The sequence below is a fragment of the Amphibalanus amphitrite genome, unplaced genomic scaffold, assembly GCF_019059575.1.
Source record: "Amphibalanus amphitrite isolate SeventyFive unplaced genomic scaffold, NRLGWU_Aamphi_draft 000234F_arrow, whole genome shotgun sequence".
Classification (NCBI taxonomy): domain Eukaryota; kingdom Metazoa; phylum Arthropoda; class Thecostraca; order Balanomorpha; family Balanidae; genus Amphibalanus; species Amphibalanus amphitrite.
In genome coordinates this window covers 152,382-176,564 of record NW_024881729.1, presented here as the reverse complement: position 1 = coordinate 176,564, position 24,183 = coordinate 152,382, and the positions used below count along the sequence as shown (strand labels likewise).

Here is a 24,183-nt window from a genome sequence, read left to right as displayed (position 1 = left end):
GAAATAACAAAACCTAATCTAACCTGACAAGGTTCCGAAAGGAAGAATTAATCACCATTAAAAGTGTATTGTCAGGAGAAATAATAATTTTTCATAAACCTTGAAATAAAATTAATCTTGAAATTGCTGTTTTCTAAAAATGTTACTCTATTTGAAAACAGCTCATCATGGGCATATGTAATATGTAGGTTAAAGCTGGAGACTGGAGAGGGATGCATTTGCTTTCAAATATTGAGAGGTTAAAATTGAGGTGAGGTTGTATTTCCAACTGGCTGAATATTTTCCGTGATAGATGCCCCTGTAGCTATGCAGGTTGTAGCTATACAATGATGTTTCATAATGGGCATAACCAAATATATTGTTTGCAGATTTGGATCTGGAGGATCTTGCAGCTCTGCTTGATGAAGATGATGATGAGCTGTTTGCCATGGTGGATGCTTCTGGAGGGGATGAAGGTGGTTCAAAATCAACTTCCTCTAATAGCCAGCAGACCAAGGACGTTTCTCAGAAACCCAGAAGTCCTGTAGCTTCAACATCAAACACCACTACTGGCTTTACCAATCTGAAGGGTGCGAGCAGTTCCACACCTCCACAGTCTAACATCAGTGCAGCTTATTCTGGTGAGCCAGACAGGGCATCACATACTGTGGCATCTGATCTGGCCCTGTCAGATGAGGAGACTCCCAGGATTCCGTCGACAGCCCCAGCTGAAGATGATGATCCTGACGATCCTGATGAATCAGAGATCCTCGCGCTGGAAGCGAAACTTGCCAAACTAAAGCAGAAGAAACAATCCAAACAATCTCCGAAATCCCTGCAGGATGTCGTTAGCAAAATCAAGAAACCTCCAACGCCGAACAAATCGCGGTTCCTAGACACCACCGGCATCGTCCCATCGACAGTGGTGCCTGCCGAGCTGCCGCCCTCTCAGCGTACCTCGCTGGAGCAGCGGGTGCGAGCCATGCTGCGGCGGCCCGCCTCGGAGGTGCACGGCGGTGACACCGACTCCAGCGAGGACGAGGACAACCGGCAGCCGTTCGAGCAGCGCTACAACGAGTTCGGACGCACCGTCAAACGGATCGCCCACTCGTCCGCCTCCGGTACCGGCCGCGACCGGCTTCAGGAGCGCGCAGAGCACGTAAACCGGGCCGCACAGCGAGCGCTGAAACCCAAAACGGCGGCCAAGAAAGCGGACGGTGGCCGGCCGGCAGTGCCCGAGCAGCCGCATGAGGAAATCATGATCGACTCGTTCGCAAAAATCAGTGTCATGTGAGTAGTGAGAGGGGAAGGGGACGTGTTTACAGCTGGCGGTTAGACTGTCCACTGAAATTGTGGGAGGATTTGACCTCATCATCTAAAGTCATAGCTCAGAAAAAAGTTTAAAATATAATAGAAATGTTTTATTTTGATGATCAATGTGGTCTTTCCACGTCTGCATCGCACTGTACCATTTCTTATGATTTATTCGTACGATTTGCTCTACGGTTTACTTTGTTTAACATTTTTACAAGGCCGCGGTTTTGTTCAGTGACCTGTCTATCAAAGTTGTGCTGTCTGCTGCTGACCTCATCTCTCCCTTTATCCGTCGGCAGCAATCCTCGCCTCACCAGTATCGAGCTTCGCGACTGTCTTCAGGGGAAGCGTCTGATCCGCGTCAGTCAGCTGGAGAGCAACGTGCGAGCAGACGGCATCCCCGGTGACTGGGTCACCATTGGCGTCATCGCGCGCAAGTCCGACCCGCGCACATCGCAGAAGGTAGGTAGGAGACGTTTGACGAATGCCCACGCCTGTAACGAAAGAAGTTGGTTTAAGAGGGACGATGCCTGGCGGAATTAATGTGCATGTGGTCGGCAAAGTATGGCCATTTACGTAATGTGCTGAAATGTACGTTCTTTCTTAGTGCTCATATCCTTATGCCTTACCGCATCCAAAAACTTCCATTGTCGCCTGCGTCATTCTCGAACCCTACCGTACGTTTTCCACGTGATCTCACGTACGCTTCTGTTTCACATTCATCCCGTTTCCGATCTGCAGGGTTCGGCCTACTCGTCGTGGACGCTGACCGATCTGGTGGACGTCCAGAAGCCGGTCAAAGTAATGCTGTTTGGCGAGGCCCACTCGGCCCTATGGAAGACCACCGTGGGCACTGTGGTGGCACTCGCCAACAGCAAGGTCATGAAGGACAAGTAAGTGATCTGTGGAAGGGCAATTAGGACGTGACCTCAGGCACAGGGATAAGGGATCCTGGGATGAGACGACACCATTCAGAGAGCCGATAACTTCGATAGCATGACAACGGCTGGTCCATTAACTGTACGATTATCTACGAGAAGGCACACGGTTCGAAAGGTTGAGAACGGTTGGCTCCTAGTTCGAAGTTGCCGTTACCATGTTCTGTATCAGCTGTTTGCTTCGCAATCAAATCAGCAACATCACCGTTCCACTTTTTGTTTTTCAGGGAGATGTCTGGAAGTACGGGCATCACGATCTCAGTCGTCTCAGGGAAACACTGTATTATGCTGGGCACGTCGCCCGATCTCGACTTCTGCAAGGCAAAGTAAGGACTGACGGCGAATCAAAACTCGTTCGGATCAGAAGTAGAACCCTCATTCTTCTTCTTCAGAAGATAGTTACTGTTCATTGTTTTGTTTTTATAAAAATGATTTGTCTGTCCTAAAGGTGAACCATGGAAGCGTTATCGGAAACTTGCCCTTCGCACGATGCTGACTGACATTCATAATTTCCCAGGTGTAAGAACGGCCGTATCTGTCTGAGTTTCATCAACAAGCGTCACTGTCCCGTGTGTGTATTTCATATGACTGCCGAGTACAAAAAGACCGGATCAAAGCGGGGCGAACTTCAGGTGAGCGCAGCCACTTCCTTCAGCACTCAGAGCTGGTTGAATAGCTACCTGAACAGCGTTGAATATTGTTTTGCTTGAATGGCTACTTGAGCAGCGTTGAATATTTTTGAGTGATAAATGTTTATAAGCCTGGTTTTGTTTCCTTAGATTGCTGTTTGATAACGATTAATTTCACTGGTCTTGCAATCATTCGGTGTGTGAATCAATTTTGTGTCCGCTAACCATTTGGACTCCTCGTTCATCTGCTACCATTCTGTCTCCGCTGTCCACTGGCTGTTGTGTCCTTCCACCAATCCCAGGACTCACGTCACTCGATCACTGTGCAGGGTGTGAGCAGTGTGGCGCCCAAGAAGCCGCTGGGCGGGGGTGTCGGCGGTGCGGGCGGCCAGATTCTCCACGAGGGCGCCTTTTCCGGCGGCGCTCTGGCGCGGCGAGACTCAGAGACGGCCGCTCAGCGGCTCAAAGACAGGGAGCGACTCACCAGTCTGCGGCTACAGAAACAGGTAAATCAAACTACAGATGACTCAGGAGGTTGGGACAGTGAATAGCTTGGGAGAGAGCGGCTATATAAGGACTACTGGTTGACTGGACTTGAGACATTTGCTTGAGAGCAAGGGAGGGAGCGGGCTACTGTCAGAAGACGAGCTGACGATGGGGTCGGAAAACACTAATCCATATCGTTCGCGTGACAGTTTCTCATGCCCGTAACGTGCACCACACCCGGACTGTCACCATACTGACCCATCCTGACTGCCTTCGTTCGTTCCGCAGTGTGAGGATACTCTGAACACCAAGAAGAAAAAGCTGGACACGGCAGGCCTGAAGCACATTTCCCAAGCGGAGGCCAAAGCCATTGCCAACGTAGCAGAGGACAGTATGGAGATGTAAGAGCGATGCATCAGTGTATCCACCAGTCGACGTGATTCAAGGCTTGATTATTGGGTATATTTATTGGAAGAGTCTCTATGGGCTTAGTAAATGGTCATGGGCCAATACATATGATCTGATCGCAGTTCTCTCTCCCCTTCTCTTATAACATGGCAATCCTCCGGTGACCGCTGTTCCTCTCTCCCCCAGGGGTGAACTCCTGCTGAAGCCATGTGCCGGCGCTCGTAACCTGCTCCGCCACCTCACCAAAGACTCCACCGAGTCGACTTCCACGGACCTGGCCGAGCCGCGCCCTGCGCGCCGTACGGCTGCCGATCCCGCCGCCATGCTGAGGGAGGAGGCTGCGCGACGGCGGGTCGCCGAGAAAGCGCTGGCGGCGCCGCGGCTGGCGCGCCACGTCACCCCCGGACAGACGGTGGATCTGGACGTTAGCCCGCAGCAGAGAGCGGTGGCCGGATCCGCCGCTAAGGTGCGAACGGAGACCGGGCGGGGCGCTGGAGAGCGAAGGAAACGGGTGGTCTCCCCGACAGACTAATCTTAGTCACTCAGTGCTGCTTCTTGATGTTCTAACGAATCTGGTCTGAAGAAGAGATGAAAAGGAAGGATGAAATCAGACGCTCGCACTATTATACTGCGAATGTTTCACTACCTGGCCTCCTTTGTTTTTGCTCTCCAGGCTCGCGCGTTGGCGCTCCTGAAGAAGTCCGGTCCGCTGAAGAAGACGGACCCGAACGCGGTGCGGTCGCGGCCCTCGGACCAGCGCCGGGAGCTCGTCAAAAAGCGGCTGGAGAGGGAGGCCGATGAGAACAGTCCCGGTGTACCGGCACTGCGCGGAGCAGGTGAGGGTGGGAGAGGTCGGGCCGGATGGAGGGCGGTGGGATAGCTGCTGTAGTTGTTCGGACAGCTTCCTGCTCCGTTGATGTGGCATAACGCGATTTTCGCATTCCCACTTTGGGTAGTCGTGTTATTTATTCCAAACCGATAGAAACTTGAACTTTGATTACAGCGTTGATTTCACTTTTTTAAACCGAAGCTCAGACGGCACCTATCCTGATTTATCTGAGATAGTTCTGTGCCTCTTCTCTAGGCTAGTATGCATCTGACGTCTCCCGTGACCCACCCTCCGTCAGAAGCGGGCCCGGCGGCCAAGCGGAGCCGGCTCGCCGACGACCCGGCGTTTCGGGCGGTGCTGGAGGCACGCTCCTCTCACGCAGCCGCGCTGGAGGCCGAGCTCACCGAGGGCCAGGAGCACTACTTCCAGGCGCTGGAGAAGAAAGAGCTGGTCGAGAACAAGATGCTCACCACCTGGGAGGTCAAGACCAAGGCCGTCTACTGTAAAAAGGTCAGCACGCGCTGGCGGTGATGGTGGATGTTAGTGGATGTTATGGATTTGGCCAGACTTCGAGTTGAGTCCGTATATGCTGCTTACTTTCGTCCTTTCACATCACGACACGCGTTTGACGGCGGCATGTCTGATGTCGCGTTGATAATTAATCGCTGATATTATTCTTGCTTACGCAACCCAGTCATTATCCCGTCCCCTAATGTATCTGAATCTGTGCGTTGGAGCCTAAACAAGTAAACACCATTCCTAACGTGATTTTTTCTAATCTTGCCTTCAGTGCAAGTACCGGGCGCTGTCGGCCTCCGACCTGTGTAAGTCCGAGGGACACACCACCATCCTGCTGGACGCGGTGAAGAGGTTCTTCAGCTGCAACAACTGCAAGAGCCGCACCATCAGCCTGGACAAGCTGCCGCGACTGCCGTGCCAGAACTGCGGCGGAGAGAGCTGGCAGAAGGCGCCCATGGGCAAGGTCAGACAGCCTGGGTCTGGGAAAATATGGACGATTGGGTCACTGCTTGAAAATTGCACAGCAGCTGCAGGCTGACAATCATGATTGATCGCAACATTCAGTTGCGATCAATTTTTCAGTTGCATTCAATTGCGACTAAAAAAAGCATAAGGTTGTGGCGCATATTGTATAAGCGAGCTCGTTCTAGCCAGTTCTTCATTTTAACGTATTGTTCACGGTGAAAGTCGCTATACAATCACTCACACTGCTGTGTTACCAGTTAACCCGTTTGATTTTTCTCCGCAGGAGCGGACCGGTCCGAAGCTGGAGAGCGAGATCCTCTCCATCCGAGGCAACGAGGCCTTCTCAATCAACTCGCATGTCAAGGAGCACAACATCAACCTCGAGTTCTGAGGCGATCTCACACTCCAGTCTCGTGTACAACGCGTGTATTCGCATATCCACGCTACCATCATCGCTATCAACGTCTCACTTGCATGTGATTATGTATGTTCCCGTCGCGGCGCCCGACCCCGCTCTATTTGGACGGTGCCCTGATATACAACTGTTGCCGCTCGCAATCAGTCAGTCGGCGACCGGAGTGCGTTATTGTACCGGTCGCCCAGACCTGAATACGAGCCTGTGAAAGGACCCCGCGCGGCGGCTTAGATAGGTGAATAAATGGACAATATGGGAGGTGCTGTCTAGGGAAGGACGGAACACTGCTCACAGTTTGGTGGAAGATTTAAACGGTAACGAACGGAGAAGTGAGACTGAACGGAAGCCTGGAGAAGTTCAGATTGTTGCACATAACATAGAGTTTACAGAACCGTCTGGTATTTGTCACCAGATCCGCCGTATGTGGGTTCACCAGCGGGTCACCGCAGATCGCCAGCTCTAGCTAGCACCGCGGAGTGACGCCCAACCCGGCTGAACACTAATAACGCGCTATCTAGCCGCCCGAACACACATACACGTCTACCGTCTCATACCATGGAATGACTCGCTCCCCCGCCCCATGCACTCGGTACAAGTCCACGCGCGGACCCTCCCATAGCATCGACAACACCCCACCTGATACTCTCCAGTCAGATCAACCCGACCACACAAAAAGCACAGAAAAATAAACAAACTCGGCCAGGCCGCCAACAACAGAACAGCAGCTACATATCACCTGTGTGGGGGGCCGCGGCGGTCGCCCCCGCGCTCGGCAGACTCCAGCCGGGCAGGCCGACCAGCCCGCCCCGACGGACGGACGGACGCGACCCTGTCTACACAGTTCTAGACCGCGGCGGGCGATGACCCCACAGTACACTAGTCTGTCCGTAGTCGTTACGAGGTACCGTTGTGTCCTGCGGCGGAGCCGAGCCGGTCGGGGGGAGGCCGCAGGAGGTCGGCGTACTGCAGCAGCGCGTCGTGCAGTGGCCGGCCCACCTGTTCCGAGGCCAGTAGAGTGCAGCTTACCAGCGGAGGGTAGAGCTCCACCAGCTGCTGCCACGTCAGGTGGTCCACTGTGGGACGGGATAGGTCGGCGTCAGCTGATGGTTCATTTATAGATCGGGAATGTCAGGTCCCTGATGCAACAACTTCAGAAGCACCACCCAGTCCTATCAAAGCTCGACCCACGTCCTAAAAGCACGCATTATTACTGTCGCTCTCCAACTCTTACCTTTCTCAGGATCGGCCTTCTTCAACGAAGACAGTAGCGACGTAATGGCACGGAGGACAAACGATATCTCGGCCATGCGGTGTCTGGAAAAATGGTCACTGCAGCCAGTCAGTCAGTTCGTACTGCAGAAAGCCCAACAGATAACAGAATTCATGACTTAAATGTAAGCGCTACCGACACAATATGTTCTTTAATATAACGGTTGCGGCAACAAATGTATGTTGCCAATTGTACATTTCTTATACTAGATGCCGGCAGCGCTCTTGCGTTGCCTTGGGCCAGAATTGGAGGAACGGTACTGAGGGCACACACCGGGCCAAACCACCGAAACCCAGACTGAGCTTGGACTGAACCTGAAACCAAACGAAACATCCCAAAAATGCTTCGAAGCACGTGAGATTGGTGCGGATATCTACCTACAGTATGGTATGAATTAACTGCACGTGCATAGTTCATGTCCCAGGCACCCCAGTGCAGTCATTTTCATAACATCATGTAGCGTGTGTCTAGTTCTATCAGTGTACCGACTTTTGTGTCGCTAGATCGACGTTTCCCGGGATCAGAGGATCCCTAGTCAAAACCGTTATCCGCCCCCCGCACGCGCAGCTTGCACCCCTCGGATATTATCTCGCCGGAATGTTATGACTCAATGTATTCTTCTTATGACCTGCAAGTTTTGAACCAGTTAGAGCGGCCGTTTACCCTGCAGGCGTGGCAACGCACGAAGGGGTGCAATCGGCTTGCACGTACCTAGCTCATGCACCACAGAGTTAAGCTCAACCAAATGTGCACTATTTTGGAGGCCTTGCCTGAGACTACCATTGAACCGATTTTGAGGTTGATAGCTCAAAATTTCTTTGAGCCAGAGGACCTCACGTCAAAACGGTTTTCCGCCCCCAGCACGTGCAGCCTGCACCCCTCGCAGACGGTGACCCCCCTGGAAACTGGTTCAAGGTGTTACCGATGTGTCCCGCCAGTGTGGCTTTGTCCGTGACCTCGGGTTGACCTGTAGCCTTGACAAAAAATTTCGTGTCACCGAAACTTTGAAGCGGAATAGCATGTGCCACGAAGCACTGAGCGAACCGAGGCCAGTACCAATATTGACCTCCACGCCTATTTTAAAAGTTGGTCCCCGAGTGGAAAGGTGGTCATCATTTCTCGCAGTACACTTCAGGACGGATTTTCCTAAAGCAAAACCGATCGTTACAGAAATCATGATGCACCTATAACAAACAGACCACCCGCGGCCTCCGGGACTGACCTGGGCAGGGGACACTTTCCGGCCAGCTTGCCGTCCTCCACGAAGCCGACCAGCACCTCCCTGAACCTGTGTACGAGCGCCGTGACGGCCAGCTGGGCTGTGATCCCGCCGTCCGCAGACGCACGCGCCGCCGCCGGGCCCGCCTGCAGAGAGAACTGCAGCAGCGTCTCGAAACACGCGTTGGCAAACTCCTCCCGCAGACGGCTGGTGCCGTTTTCTGTGGAGAGAGGGAAGAGAGGTTAGCCGGCCGTTATCAGACGCAGCTCTTCGCGTATTTTGTTTGCCGTATGTTTAATTATGCTGTAGTCGCTCTTTTTGGGTATCCCCTTGTTCGGTCCCAGCCTACATAACTATGTCCCACAGCAGCTGCATTCAAACAAGTAACTACGGCTTGTAACTCGTCCGACTCGTCCAGCGCCTCAAATCCTCGTTCTTCCCGTACTTCACTTACCGAGGCTCTCATGCTGTGCCGAGTGCAGCGACCCCCTGTTGAGGAGCGCCATGACAGACACCAGGAACTGGTTGGGCACCACGGCGGCGAACGGTAGTACGTCGTCCCGCAGCATACGGACCACGGCGCAGTCGAGAGCTTCGTCCGCCTGCTGCTCTTCCGCGCTCAGAGAGGCTGGTGGCTCACTGGCGGTCACGTGGGCCATATTCGTGTCACAAAAGGTTCGTATAAACCGGTTATAAGAGCGGATACATAGGATACACGTATGAGACATAGGATAGAAAGAAGTCGAACTGAGATCACACAGGGAATTTTAGGGACTGATAAGACAGAAGACAAGCAACGAACCTAACGGAAGTTATATAAATTACCCCACGCGCACCGACCAGCGACCCCGCGGTCAGCCGGGTCAGCCGTAACCACCTCTGCGAGAAGAGGAACGCCTCCAGGCAGGCGGCCAGCCGCGGCCACACGTTGGAACTGTGCTGCCGGTGCTGCCGGGCCGTCACCAGACCCTCCTTCAGTACGTCCAGCAGACAGGAGACGGCCAGCCGCCACGTGGTGGGCGCCGGACACGCGTACTTGAGCGACAGCGGCAGCTCCAGCATCTGAGGCGGAGGGGCAGAAGGCGCGGGGTGAAGGAGATTGCGGGTCTAAGTCGGTGAGGGCCAAGGGGGAGGGGGTGGCAGTCTCCTACGGTAGGAACAGCAAGTTGAGACACACCATGATTTGAATCACATGGTGCAATAGAGAGCAAAAAGACAAAAATTACGCGTTACATGTGATATAATAATTTGAACTGCCATGTCAATTATCTAACCACCAATTCCTGTAATATGGTGATCTACCTTAAGTTAATGGCTCAGACCTTTAAAAGCCGTATATAATACACTTTCGCTATCACCGCCGCCTCATACAGTGTAGTGTGATGCTGGTTACCTGTATGATTTTCTCCAGCACCCTGGTCTCGATGACATCCGATCTGCGCGCCGTAGTCTTGTAGAGCGCCGTGGCCCGGCGCAGCGTGGTCTCGGCGAAAGGCACGTAGTTCATGGCCACCCAGTCGGTCGTCTGGGAAGGGAAGTAAGAGGCTCAAAAGTCATCCTCGATCACAACTAATCGAAAGGACAGATCAGCCAGCCCATCGTACGGGAAAAGGTCAAAGCAAATGAGATAGCTCGAATGCAGAATCACGCTCGTACAGACACAACAAATTAATGCAACATTCGGAGACCTGAAAACTAAGCAGCAGGCTGGCAATGTTCAGTCAAAATCAGCTTCTGATGACGTTGCGAGTACCTCAGTCGATGAATTTCTCGCAGTCCGTACGCACCCCCCCCCCCCCCCCTTCCCAAACATTTAGCCCGGTCCCGTACCTACCTTGTTGGACGAGTTGCCCTGTGGCCGCGTCGGTACGTCGCCATAGGACGGGGCCTGACAGCCGTACCGCGAGAACGTCAGCAGCTGGTCAAACAGCGCCGGGATCAGCTGATTCACCGGCTCCGTGTCGGATAGTGCGCCCTGAGGACGAGGTCAGCCGGGTCAGGTCAGGTCAGAGTCAGGGCCGGTACACTAAGCTGACGAGATACGTGTTGGACAGCGACTCATGTTTACGGACAAATCAGGTTAAGTTCAAAGTTCAGACTCAGGTGATATCAACAGAATCAAATGAAGAAACCATCCAGCACAAAATTGCGAAACAATGATACAAAATACTTACAGAAGCATGTTGGATGCACGGGCCAGGCTATCATATCTATTCTATCGAGCGCCACCATAGTAAGCATATCTAATCCATCACACCATCCCCGCAAACCACGACAGACCATCTAGCCACAGCGGCACGAACCTTTTCCACGGTGTCGAGGCAGGCGAGCACGGCCTCCTGCAGTTTGGTGAGCACCACCTCAGTGAGAGAGGGCAGGATGAAGGGTGACACCTCTCCGTGTACCGGCACGGCCACCGCCCGCTCCAGGATCGAACACAGCGTCGAAAAGTCCTCCGCACGGAACCTGGAACGCAGAAGACACCGAAGCTGAGCGGTTGGCGGGAGGGTGAGTAATGAGTAATGACACACTGAGGGGTCATGAACACGACCGGCAATTTGCCACGGTAGATGAATGGCTATGAGGAAACAGTGGAACAGAAACTTTGTATCGGCAAAGAAGGCAGGTATATGATGCTATCCCGGGATAGACTGTTCGTGAAATACTTTAACAGTCATATTCTCAGGCCGTAAAAGGTTATTTCCACAATCATGCGAGCCTCTTCCAAGCTTCAAACCAGTCCAGGATGCTAACCGACCTGTATTTAATGTGCTGGAACATTCCAGGAAAGATCTGCACCAGGGCCGTGAGGAACGGCTGGGACGGTACGAACACGTCAGCGGTGGGCCCGCCGGGCGGCGGCGGCTCCGTCACACCCGAGCCGATACTGTGCCACACCTGCGTACCAGAGAATGACATTAGAAAAGTGCACAGACAGAAACGTCACTGACATGACAGGGGTGAGACATAGATCAGCAACACACATGGAAATTATCGCCAGAGTCCATTGAATTGCTCAACATTATCAGCAGACAGCAACCGTCTCGCTCGCTAGCTACATCACAGAAAACAACGCGGCCAAACGAATCAGACCGTTCAAGCGGCTCGTTAGTACACCCCGTAGATAACAGCGATGCGTTCCTCCTCAGGCATCGACCAGCATGCTTGTACTCACCCGCCAGGCAGCGCTCCAGTTGACCTGAGCGTCGTCCTGAGCCGATGACGGCGAGCCGGTGCCCTCGGTCGAGCCGCCCTTACTCGATGACATTATCTCCTGGAACGACTTGAGCGCCGCCAGGGACACCTATCGGGCGCAGAGAAAGCCAAAGTCAGAGAAAGTCGCTGGTTGTATCACAATTCACAATCGACATGATGTGAACACTCAAGGTATCAATTTCCGCGATGCCTATTGTAAAATCGATGAATATCACGACAAAAAAAAAAAAACTCCAACTTTCAATCGTGACTGAAGCTGAGTCTAAATTTTCTCACACCCCTCAACATGTTCCACTCCCATCCCAACTACACCAGAACATCAAACCCGGAGTTTCCCAGTCGGACGGCGCCGCGGCTCACCTCGTTATTCTCATTGAGCGCTGCGTTCTGTATGAACTCTAGGAGCAGCGCCCAGGCTCGCTGGTAGTCGGCCAGCGAACAGAGGATCGAGCGCTTCGAGTGGAACACCCGAGCCACGCCAGACAGCGTCAGCACCTGCATGAGACGGAATGGTGATGGTGAGGTCATTCAGTCAACGGTCGATCGGACATTGGTTAGCAGCAGAAGTACCGACTACCAAACATAACAAGTCGGCTCCAGAACTAAATAAAGTTCACACAATTATCCATATTCAATATTTCATTACGATTTTCCATTTCATCACGATTTTCCAAGAATCAACAATTAGCACACGAAGCATTCTTACAGACTTAATCACCGTGAATTCTAACCAGCTAAGATGGTGTCACTGACTGCCGAATTCTGACCGCTAGATCGTATTGATCTCCGCTGTATGCCAAGGCTCAGAGTCCGTTGAGCCGTACCTGTGTCTCTGCCCACTGTTTGTGGGCCGTGTTCCTCGAGTGGTGGATGAGGATGTTGCCGCCCGTGTCGTCCTTCTCTGTGCTGGCAGAGCCGGAGAGCGTCCGCACCTTGTCCAACAGCGGGAACAGCACCTGCAGGTAGAGGGAACACACAACCCATTGGTAAGCTGCAGGTGACGGGAGGAAAAGTCAAACGCATCAAAATATGGAAAATGGACGGCAGGCATACGGGGCGGATGACAGTTGAAGAGCACAAAAGACGCGTAGCAGAAAAAAAATCAAGAGTAATGCTATGCACCAGTCATCATCATGAGCGCTTAATTTCAGCAGAATACGACCAAAAAACCCGTCACCCCCACCACTGCTATGGTCTTACTGCGTGGGTCTTTCACTCACCTGCCAGAGAACAGCCTGCCAGGTGCTGTGCTGCAGCAGCGAGCCGTGCGCCGCGATGGTAGAGAAGAGGGTCTGTCCGGAAGACTTACGGACCGCAGGCCGGCTGTCCACGCACAGGTCACCTGGCGACCAATGGAGCAATAGTGAGTTACAACGGTAAAAAAGGTCAACAGCTGAGACGTCAGGCTGGATATGTAGCGAAGTTGAAACGCTGACTGCGGTGACGTAGGTTAGGACAGGTAGGTACCTAATAAGGAACGCACCAGCTCACTTATAATAAAACCTACTTAAAGCTCACATTACGAGCTGCTCTATTATACAGCGCTGTCATTAACAGATCACCAGAATCATAGCAGTCTCTCGCCGTTATCAGTCCGTTCCAATATGTGCTTTTCCTACTGCAAAGCACTGCGACTGCAGCGCCCAGTGTCAACTCCTCTCCTCCCAGTTTCCTCACCTAGCCGGGCGAACAGACACATCCAGAGCCGGTCGAACGGTGGCATGTTCTGAACGCCGGGAAACTCGGGAAACACGCCGGCCTCGGCCGTCAGGCAGCTGCGCAGCTTGTCCTGGCTTTGGAAAAAGTAGTCCGAGATGTTCCACTGAAATGACCAAACAGGACAATTAAAGTAGGTAAACATGGCTGGCGTTTGAAGGGAGTGAAACTGACAACGCAAGGAGTAACAGATATACATTAAGTTTGTTTAAAGTAGCGTTGAACATCAACGGCGATAAATGATTAGGTTGTAAGTCGTAATGTAAGGCAAGGTCAATTTGCAGTTTTACGAAACATTCAGCGCGAGGGAGCTTGCACACATTTTAGATAAAGTAAGAATCTATAGAATATCGCCAACTGACTAACTTCAGCACCGGACTACGCGAGCGCCGGTGACTGACCATGAGTCCGATGGCGGTGAGAGAGATGTTGAGCTCCTGCGTCTGCGATCCGAACTTGGCCACCGTATCGACGCAGGGAGGCAGGCAGCTCCAGGGCATCACCGGCAGGAAGTCGGTGACCACTAGCTGCAGACACTGGAACGCTAGTCGGACCAGCTGCTCACTGTGGATAGGAAAGGACTGTCAACGGCTGCTGCTAAATCAGACCTCCATTACAGGGCAAGGGTCTAATAAGCAAGTGCAGATACTGGAACGCCAACTGCGCCAGCTGTTCACTGAAAATGAGTACAGATACAGATACAGATGTATTCAAAAGAAATCCATACAATATATTGGCTTTTCATTCTTCTACGTCAGTTACAATGCGGACACAATGAGGACACATTTACACTAAACACACAAACCCATCATACATACACCAACTGCTCACAGCGCGTCAGCCGATCTCACGAGCCGCCTGACAGTACGGCGGAACCCAGGCTCGCCGGGAACAGCTTGCACACTGTTCAGTAATCTCACTCCCCGAAAACACATTCTCCTCCTTCCAGCTTCGGTACGAATAGAGAATAATGTACGTACGAGTAGAGAATAATGTAGCAAGGCAGCGGCCGTCATTCATCGTCACTCACAGTAGCCTGCAGTCAGACTGAAGTAGTATTTTCCCTTATAACTATGCAATTGTATCTGACATGCGACCGTCCCGAAGTCCCCACTCACGTGTGCCTCTCGTTGACCGCTCCGATGATGGTGAGCACCAGCGGCCAGCCGTGCGAGAGCCGCTCCCCGCAGCTCTGTAGGACCTGCAGCGTACACTCGAGCTGGCGCTGACGGATGTCGGCCTGCGGTACCACAGACAGCTCCTGCAGCGGCGTCAGCAGCAGCGTCTGCAGGCGCTGTAACGGAGAACGCAAGTGTAAATTCGTCTTTTAGGGTCAGGTGACACGCTGGCAGGAGTTAGCAGGAAATGGTACGCAATTTGATCGCTTCAGAGGAAACAAGAAACAACAGTGAGGTCATGGAAACTCTTATGGACATAACATTCAAGGACCATCTAAAAGTCAAGGCACTACCGGCGCTAAAAATATTAACGATAACATAGTTATAGTATTATGAAAATATGCTTAAATATGTTAACCATATGCAAAGCTCCCTTATGATGCAGAGACGTCAACAGCTACAGCTCGACTGACTGACTCGACTGCACCAGCCCGAACACCATCACCCCGCCCCTCGGTACCTGGTTGTCTTTGAGCGGCGTGGGGTAGGTGTGCTGCAGCGCCGCCCGGGTCAGCGTGGTCACCGCCTCGGCGCCCCACTCGCGCATGCGCAGATGGGGGTGCTGGCAGGCGTCGAGCAGGTGCGAGGTGAGCGGCCGCCAGAACACCTCCACACGGTCCAGGTTCACCAGACCCGTCTCCAGGAGCTTGGCCACAGCGAATAGCGACGGCTCCTGGGCACAGGAAAAGACGGCGGCGTGTCAAAGGCTGAGGGTGGCGACAGAGGAGAGGAGGAAATAAGCTATACGACGATAAACATTTAGCAAGAAATATAAAGATGCGCGGTTCAGTTTCTGAGTTAGTGTGAGAAGCAGCGATAACCACATCTATCATAAGTTAATAACAAATTGCACTACCGGACACTGTCCAAAACGCTGGTTCTCTAGAAACCCTCCTCATCCCATAACATTTCAGCTCTGCCGTCACCCTACTCGCTCATCACGCAGTCACTCTCACCCGATTGGAGAAGGCGAGCTCCATCGACTCGTGATTCAGCTGGTTGAGCGCGTCGATCAGATGATGCAGCGCCACTTCATCCAGGTACCGGCTGCTCTCAAACAGCCGCGACAGCATGGCGGACAGCACGGGCAGGTCGGCCAGCACGGCCGTGGTCAGGACGGCGGCGTCGGCGCCCGAGCCGCCGCCGGCCGCGCCGCCGCCGCCCCCGCTACCCACCGGCCGGGCGGCCGCCTTCAGAGAGCCGCCCGTCGCCGGCTTCAGACCCAGGATCCACACCAGGTGCTGAGGAGGGCACGGGGAGGGAGGTCAGAGGGACGGCACATACCGATATAAAAACGGACATAGAGGGGAGACCTGTGCCAACTGCCCGTAACAGTTGTGAAGCAGGCATATTAAACTAACAGTTGAACTGCTGGCGTGCCCTGGGCTAAAAATAAATGAAAAATGAGCCTGACTTATTCGCTCGATCAAGCACAGCGACTGTTGAGAGGACAAGGTGGCAGTTCAAAAATAAAATTACGCCAAGAAACTCTAGAACCAGTCCACCACATGCCGATCAATACCTGCAGTGTGGTGAGTACCAGATGCCAGGCGGTGCCCAGTACGGCACCGTGGCAGTGTGCCAGCGCCAGGATCGCCCGCATACACTGCAGGTTCTTGGCCGTCAGCATCACAGGACCCTGGTGCGCGGCTGCGGAAGGGGAGGGTAGGGAATAGGCACGGTGATTAGTGCAGGCAGGGGACATCAACACATGGACGAGGGATGAAGACGAACAGAAATGGCCTAAGTCGCATTAGATTAATCGGGATGTGCAAAGACTGGTCCATATGAAATCAATCAAGCCTTTATTCACCAAAAGTTCATGAAAAACGTCATAAAAATTTTCAACGGCTCATGTTCCTTTCACAGTTCTTTTCAGAAGACATGTAACGATAAATAACGAGTGATGAATCCACCCTATCCTGCACTACCTCTCTCCTCCCGAATCTTACCGGCGGGTAGTGAAGCGGTCGGCAGCGCGGTGCCCACCGCCACCACCTGCTGCCGCGAGAGGCCGTCAGGCGCGGCGGCGGCGGCGGCCGCGGCGGGCGCGGGCGCCGACGGGCCGTGCGTCGGAGACCTCTGCGGGTTCAGCACGGTGAGTGTGTAGTGCGGCGGCAGAGAGGCCTTGCAGGCGGCTGTGATGAAGGCGTCCCGCGGCGTGGTGAGCTCCAGCCGGCCCGAGAGCTGCGCCAGAGACTGCATCGCCTTCAAGATCGCCTCTGTGGCCGACTCGTCCGTGCTGAGGGGACGGGATCCCGGTCAGGCACGTAAACGAGTTCGAAGTGGCAAGGAAAGATGTGGAATTCGGGAGCAGACAGCCTAATCATCGCGGTCTACAGGAGAGTGGGCCGTGGTGCTGATTTAAAAAAAAAAATGTGCTGAGAATATAAGAACACTAGAACGATCAACTGTGAGTAAGCTCAAAGCCAGGATTTGTGATGTCACATTCGGTAAAGTGGATCCATTCATACTCATGCAACACTCGCATAATCTCACCTGGCCTCGAGCAGGACTGAGAGTGCCGCCAGCAGGCCGCACCAGCTGGAGTTGACCAGCTGGCAGCTGAGCTGGCGGCCCGAGTCGGCGGCCTCCTGCTCCTTATCCTGAGGAGCCACCGCCTCCTGGCCCTCTGTAGTAGGAGACCCCTCGGCGGTCGGGGCGGCGGCGGGGGTGGGCGAGGAGTCGGCCGCTGCTGGTGAGGCATCGGGAGAGGAGCTAGCAGGCTCCGGCTCCGCTGCTGATTTGCTGTGAACCAGGAACACAGCTTTGAAAAACGGAGGTGAAACACCGAGACCGATCAACAAATGGTTCTATCAACAAAGTGTCAAACTGTATCAACAAAAGTCTCTTATGTATGATCGCAAAATTCAACAACATTAAAATTGTTCTAGTTCAGACAGGAATAAATAAGGCACCCAATTTCGACCAATACGAATTTAATTAAAGCAACACAGGTCGTTGCTGAATAATTTCAGCACAATTAGCAATCCTGTGTTTGAGAACTCCACCATCAGTCGCCTCTTTCTCCCATCTGACTGACCTGTCAGTCTTCTGAGCGGCCCCATTGGCCCCATCGGCGGCGGCGGCGGGCTCGACAGTCGGCTCCGGCGGCAGCGCCCGGTCCGTGATCAGAGTCAGGGAGCGCACGATCTCGATCAGACACGTGTACGCCACGGAGGCTCCGTAGCCCTCCACCACCGACGGAGGCTCCACCTTGTCCAGCATCTCCAGGCTGGGGGAGACGGAGGCAGGTGAAGGAGCAGACAGGACAGCATTTGATCAGACGACGGCTCACGGGCACGTAAGCCCGTAAGCCGTCGTCGAGTCACATAATCAGCCAGTTTGCAACACAAGCCACGTTCTCATGAAGGCCGATACAAATAGGATGGTCCGAACAAAAGATATATTTATTAGTTTACTATATGCCACAACGCCGATAAAATATCAGCAATTTGTGTTCCACTGGTCAAGGAGCTAAATCAACATTAGTTGCTCTCGTGAACTCAAAGTCTTATCAACCACATCAGACACCAGCATATAACATTCTTGCCTTTCCTCATTGGCCCGGCCTCTCGACTTCCCGTATATTATTCCGCTGTCACTTTACTCACTAGGTGGCCTTGGTGGCTCCGGGCGGGAAGGACACGGCCAGCGGGATCCACACTCCTCGGTAGTAGAAGGCCGGCTGGGGCGTGACGCCGGGCCCGACCGGCATACCGGCCAGCAGCGACGGCGGGTGGCCCTGGGTCACTGCTGAGCCGGCCACTGCGGGAGCACGGAGGGAGAACCGGAGATCACTGCCGAGTCTGGCAGGTCAGACTAACTAATATCAAAGCAGTCACAAGCTGGTGGCCCTTCATCGGCACCGTTCCCCTTGATAAGCCAGAGTGTTGTCAGGGATTGGGCGAGAGCATAAGCGCACTTCTCACATAGTGATAATTACACACTCTCGAGATTCCCTAGCTGCACTCGAACACCCATGGCACCGGGATCTCACGATACTCACCGGACGAAGAGAACGCTCCAGCCGAGTCGCGAACGAACAGACTCTGCACGTAAGCACCCAGGCTGTTGACAATGTCCTGTGAAAGCGGCAGTAGATTCGGCGAGTTAAGGCACCGCATGGCGGCTGCCAAAGGGGCATCATCCCAAAACATGTTGATATTCGGAAAGCCATCGTATTTAAGAATATTTGGTTGAGATGTCACGGCACCAAAATTACAAGCAAAAGCAGCATTTCAGAATAAACTTTATTTTATTTGCTACATTCGTCTGACCTGCACGATTTTGGTCGAGTGCGGCTTCATGTCGTAGCTGGTGCAAAAGCTAGTGAGGATGTCCTCCCTGACGGAGAGCTTGTGGATCACCTCGAGGGCGACGGCGCGCTGCCAGACGGGCTTGTCGGGCTCCAGCAGCCGCACCACCAGCGATAGAAAGATCTCACACTCGGTCACCTGAGGGCAGGAAAACCGGGGGTCAGCCGAGGCAGGGACCAGGTCAACTGGGACAAAGAATTCGTATGGTACCAGTCACCAAATGCAACTCTCACATTGCAATTCAGGTAACACACCTACTGACGGCAATGCTAGTACTTAGAGGACGTTATTCAGTGAAACGAAATAGAGAAATTACCTAGCCTGTAGCCGCTGGAAACTGTTTATGGCCACTTACGTAGTTTACCTCTGTGCGCCTTTATGAAAAAGTTAGCGATAAAATTTATAATTCACGTCACCACAACACCATTAAACAGCTATGTTATTCCTAGCATCCCACCTCTCTCCCGACACTCACCAGCAGCGGGTAGAACTTCATAATAAGCACGGCCACCACTCTGAGCAGCCTCATACTGATGGGGAAGTAGGGCTTGTCCTGCGGACTGGGCGGAGTGCCGTGGGGCGGCGCCGCGCCGCGGTGTTTCAGGTTTGGTGAGAACAGACGGATCACCATGGCACACACGCGCTCCTTCAGCAGAAACGTGAACTCCGGGTGCTGCAAACGTAGGGGGAGGGAGGTAAGCGAATCGATCAATGGTACTAGGAGGAGCGGCCGCCCGGGAGGATAACATAGCGCACATTTTAGACATAGGACAACGGTAGCTGGGGTATTTAAATATAAACTGGGTCTGTTATCACTCGATTGTGTCGCACAAAAAAGGCGAATGCGGACTAAAAGCTTAATTTTAATCGAGGTAATAGAAATTCATTCAGATGCAAAGTAGTAGCTTGCAAAAAGAGGATCTTTCCCAGTTTATTGTAAATCGCAATTCACACAAAACAAAACGAAATATCTTCATAACAATAATTGAAACCAAAAGAGTCCAATGGCTTTCACGGGTTCCCACTTCCCAACACCGCGACTCACACCCTCACGTCGTGACTAACCTTGTAGAAGATTCCCGGGAATGAGGAGAGTATGGACTCGATCAGCTCCAGGCCGAATGTGCGCGTCATCTCAGTGAGTCCCGCCAGCCAGAACGGCTGCTCGCCGTTCACCAGCTGGACGAGGTCCTGTGGCAGAGATTGGCGAACATCATGCATTTCAGCGATGGGCGGAGTTTGGGCCTATCAGTCACATAATAAATCGGCATCATAGTACTAGACACCGTGTCCACACTCAACTTCACACCAGTAGCCTTTCGTCAGCCAGCAACTATGGAATAGTGATCACATCTTGCCAGTCATAATTTGCCAAACCTCCCTTTGGTTACTCGCGTTCCGTAAAACTACTCAAATAATTCCCACCCACCAGTTCCACGCCACCCCACCTATTTCCTTCACCTTTCGCTAGTCTATATCATCCCCATCCAGAACACTCTCCCGTCTCCCCGTGTCACCTGGAAGAGCAGGTAGGCGTCGGCAGCGGCCGGTTTCAGTGTGTTGGGCGGCGACCCGCTGGCTGTCTTCAGGTGCTCCATGTCGGACGCCTCACCTGACGTCTGTAACGAACGGTGGAGGGGATAAAGGACAGGGTTAGAGCCAGGCACGGGATGGTGCGCGCTGCCTAGTCTGCTCTGAAGCAGCGGACACCCCGGCGCACGTGTTGCTGGAATGCCCGTGTCTGTACGGCCCCCGGCTCCGTGCGCTGGGCAATATCATCGGCGCGGCCCACGATGTCCGGCGCGACGACGTGGTGGCGGCCTTGGCCGCCGGATACATGGCCCACAAGAGCCGGTCGGCTACGCTACCGCCCCGGCGGTAGCCGGGGGTCAAGCAACAACAACAACAACAACAACCTGCAGTACGTTATATGGGTGCAGTGTAGTTGTAGACTAAGGTACATGTGTTGGGAGTGTCGGGAGCTCATAGACTTTACCCGAGGAAAGCGTAGGAACGGAAGCTTTTACATATACATATAACTCGCTCAAATAAATGCAACATATTAAGAACTTACGCATCGTTTGCGCATATAATTGAAACAATTCAAAAAAGTTAGCAACAACAAAGAACGGGTACGTGCAGGTACTAAAATATATTCCAGCCAAGCCGGCTCTTGAACCGATTGCAAAGCTTCCTTTCAGAGTGTTACACCTTATCGGCCTCCTGAGGCATCTCTTCATTATTTAAACAAAGACCCCAGGTGTACCGACGTAAACATATCGATCCATTTAAAATCAGCTGCCAGCTGGGGAAACAGACCTCCGGTACTGCGACACTCGACAGTCAGCCAAACTCGGGCCAAGCAGCATTTTACGACGTCTGGGGGTTCACAGGTGACCTTAATGGTGACACATCTATTTGGAGGTATCGAGCTGCTCAAGGCCTCGCATGCATTTAGCTCCCAGCGGAGTTCAGCGAAAAATCAGCTCGAGAGTTGACATGCATGGAAATAAACTGTGGTCAACTTAAAATATACTTGACTTTGATTGAATAAACTTGCTTTTGATAATGCCCAGATTGATCGTGACTGCAATGAATTGGTTAATGTATCATTTTTCTGAGATCATCCCCGAATAGCATAATATGGAAGTTGGAACACGAGTCCCAGTAACTAAGCCGACTGACAGCTGCCGACCGACGAACCGGTTCAAACCGCCTCAGTGCAGCACCCGCCTGGTTACAGTAGTATTAGGGCCTGGTTACAACTGAGCGGATCATACCCATTGTCCGACTACGACCCGCGAACACTTAACGCACCCGACACTGGGCTTTCAATTCAGAACTTATTTGCCAGGTGATAGAGACCAAGACCTAAGCAAAACTCGTTCGAACGGAAATATTTGAATAAAGTACAGTTACATCAATCAAATTTGAGCGACTAACAAAATGACTTGCACCATGTTGCACTATTTACAACAATCGCCAACCTAAACGGAAATACGCCACAAACTGCAAAATACCGTACCGAAATCGTTACTGACGATTACGATATCAATGTGACGTTCCTTGAGTTACGTATCGCTATTTTCACCGTAACAGCTTTCACTTTCTTTCTTCATATGCCCAATGCCTCCAACAGTTTAACATTCAATAACATTTACGAAAATTATCCGATGCATCATCCATTTTACCCGATTCACAAATGCTGATTTCGAAAAAATCTCAGAGTATTTGGTAAATAATCATCAACGGCGGATCCCTGTCTTCCGCGAGGACTAACTGAGGGCTTACCTTTCGCGGATCCATTCTATTCTCCGCGAGAACCCAGCAAAGACTCGCCATGACAATTATCAGTGATGACACAGTGCGGACTCTGTGACGATTCAGTGCGGACCGCGTGACACCTCACCTTTGGCGGGTCCCTGCTATCTTCAGTGAGGACTCGCTCGAACACGAGCGACACCAGCTGGCGGACGGTGGCACCGGCCGTGTTCATCACAGTCGAGTCCTTACAGAAGCACAGCCGGAAACACAGCGCCAAACTCTGCGGGCAGATATTCCGGTAAATAATGACAATTCGACCTACTGACGACACTGAGCAGACAGAACGGCAAATGTGCGCGAGAGGCCCACAAGTGCGGCGATGATGAGACGAATAATAGGATAAATAGGTACAGGTCTCGCGGGTTTTAGCGGTAGGTTTTGCACCTAGAGAATTTAGTGTACTTCAGGCTATATCTTCGTCGTTTTAAGCTTTTAAGCTTTTAAGCGTTGACGATGTGATCGACTTGTTGGTTCACAAGCCGGCCATGATCGTGTAAAATGGCTTCATCGTAGATCGATTAGTTTCTGAGATATAACCAGAAATGTAAAAGTGCAAAACCTACCGCTTAATCTCGCGAGAGCCGTACCTTTGGATACATTTAGTAGCATGTTAGATTTCCCCAAACACATATGACTGGCCTGGCCACCGTCCCGCGACGCTCTCGCCAACAAAACACCACTCGCCATTTGCCGTACACGTATGTATCCCACTTACGATAACCGCTCCTGCAGCCTACTGACCTTGGCCAGCGTGTCACCCTGTGCGACAGCATTTGTTGTAAGCAGCAGTGCCACCGTCTGAAGGAGCTTCACCTCCTCGATGTTGGAGCGCATTAGGCCCCAGACGGTCTCTGTGATGTAGCCGGCACCCTTGGTGTCCACGGCCTGCTGCAGGATCAGCCGCTGGATCGTGCCCAGACATTGCTGCAGGAGACAGTGGGAAGAGATTGTCACACAATGAGATTACAAAGGCTTGATGGGGATTGATTTGAATGTTAGCATGTGTGTGTGTGTGGGGGGGGGGGCTATAGTGATAAGTGCTCCAACCATCAGAACATTGCACGCAAATAATTTTGCTGATAATTTGATATTTTATTTGAGGAACAAATGTGTGATAACAAAGCAACAGGTAACTAACTAATTGATTTCAACATGGTAAACGTAAATGAAATAAAAAGATCTAAATAAAAAAATTCAATCACCCTGCACTTCAGCTGAAAGACATACATGACACATTCCTCTTTAAACAGTATGTGAAAATTATTAGTGAAAATAAACTCTGAGGGCTCAAGTCATATGGCTGATGTCAACAAACCTTTGCAATTTTTGGCTCCTTTGTCTCGCAGCCCTGTACAAGTGGGTAGAGGATGTGGGCACTGATGTGCGGGAGGGTGACGTCAGGGTTTGCCAGTCCACCTCTGACTTTCACTATTGCCTCCTCACATGCCTGGGGGTCAAAGGAGAATGGTCACTATTGAGAAGAAAAAAGGTAGAAAGTAAAGACAGGTGTCAGAAAATCTCCATATTAATTCAATCTAACAGTCAAATAAACAAAATCACCTTTTCCTGTTTTTCATGCACTTGTATCTCAAGTTTATGGTGAAATAAAAATAATTGAAAAATCAGAAATCATGTCACATTATTATTACCATTTTGATTTACATAGAGAACAAATTGCTTTAAAGATTAAGAGCATGATTTGAGCATCAATATCAGCACAATTAATGTCCAAAACATGTAAAATACCCCGGTAGGTACTTACATCTTTTAATTGAGGATATTTCTTCTTAGCCTCCTGTGATAAGTTCCTAAGATCTATTTGAACATTTTCAAGAAATTTCTTCTGGCTTTCGCTTCTTGCAGCCATTATAATCAACACATTTAATTAATATTTCAGAGCTGAAAAGCAGTGTAAGTAGGCAAGTAGGCAGATAATAACGACAATTAGAAAAATGAGGG

The 24,183-nt window shown here is 52.0% G+C and overlaps 2 protein-coding genes across 3 annotated transcripts in view; one reads left to right on the top strand and one right to left on the bottom strand.

Annotated features, from left to right (window-relative positions):
- The window catches only part of LOC122385896, a 17,074-nt gene extending 10,834 nt beyond the window's left edge, over positions 1–6,240 (top strand). Inside the window, exons 9-20 of the mRNA XM_043374523.1 lie at positions 369–1,269; positions 1,593–1,755; positions 2,035–2,186; positions 2,459–2,557; positions 2,749–2,863; positions 3,190–3,366; positions 3,635–3,747; positions 3,941–4,220; positions 4,428–4,590; positions 4,882–5,093; positions 5,374–5,565; positions 5,851–6,240. Of these exons, the coding sequence (XP_043230458.1) occupies positions 369–1,269; positions 1,593–1,755; positions 2,035–2,186; positions 2,459–2,557; positions 2,749–2,863; positions 3,190–3,366; positions 3,635–3,747; positions 3,941–4,220; positions 4,428–4,590; positions 4,882–5,093; positions 5,374–5,565; positions 5,851–5,958 (2,675 nt within the window). The 3' untranslated portion in view covers positions 5,959–6,240. The remainder of the gene's footprint in view (positions 1–368; positions 1,270–1,592; positions 1,756–2,034; positions 2,187–2,458; positions 2,558–2,748; positions 2,864–3,189; positions 3,367–3,634; positions 3,748–3,940; positions 4,221–4,427; positions 4,591–4,881; positions 5,094–5,373; positions 5,566–5,850) is intronic.
- On the bottom strand, positions 5,979–24,183 carry LOC122385886 (protein MON2 homolog). Of its 2 annotated transcripts, none has more exons than XM_043374507.1 (32): positions 23,987–24,183; positions 23,540–23,671; positions 22,966–23,148; positions 22,310–22,444; positions 20,418–20,519; positions 19,966–20,091; positions 19,376–19,573; positions 18,862–19,038; positions 18,591–18,666; positions 18,196–18,349; positions 17,625–17,816; positions 17,081–17,329; positions 16,534–16,823; positions 16,104–16,231; positions 15,538–15,822; positions 15,042–15,254; positions 14,522–14,697; positions 13,805–13,967; positions 13,365–13,509; positions 12,908–13,029; positions 12,512–12,643; positions 12,048–12,182; positions 11,647–11,775; positions 11,230–11,369; positions 10,775–10,937; positions 10,306–10,446; positions 9,865–9,996; positions 9,349–9,533; positions 8,926–9,110; positions 8,475–8,691; positions 7,214–7,311; positions 5,979–7,055 (listed from the first exon to the last, which is right to left on the bottom strand). In XM_043374507.1, exons 1-32 carry the CDS (start codon positions 24,089–24,091, stop codon positions 6,877–6,879), a joined length of 5,187 nt encoding a protein of 1,728 aa, XP_043230442.1. In that variant the 5' UTR covers positions 24,092–24,183; the 3' UTR covers positions 5,979–6,876. The 2 variants fall into 2 exon arrangements, with proteins under 2 accessions (XP_043230442.1, XP_043230443.1); XM_043374508.1 differs by having other exon boundaries at positions 7,214–7,296; positions 23,987–24,181.

Bases quoted from the DNA above. Each gene is read 5' to 3' on its own strand.
- LOC122385886 (XM_043374507.1), bottom strand. From the start codon at position 24,091: ATGGCTGCAAGAAGCGAAAGCCAGAAGAAATTTCTTGAAAATGTTCAA. The intron at 20,092-20,417 runs GTGACACGGGGA...TCTCTGCCACAG, and splicing joins ACGCCTACCTGCTCTTCCAG to GACCTCGTCCAGCTGGTGAA. The intron at 7,056-7,213 runs GTAAGAGTTGGA...CCCGTCCCACAG, and splicing joins GAAGGCCGATCCTGAGAAAG to TGGACCACCTGACGTGGCAG.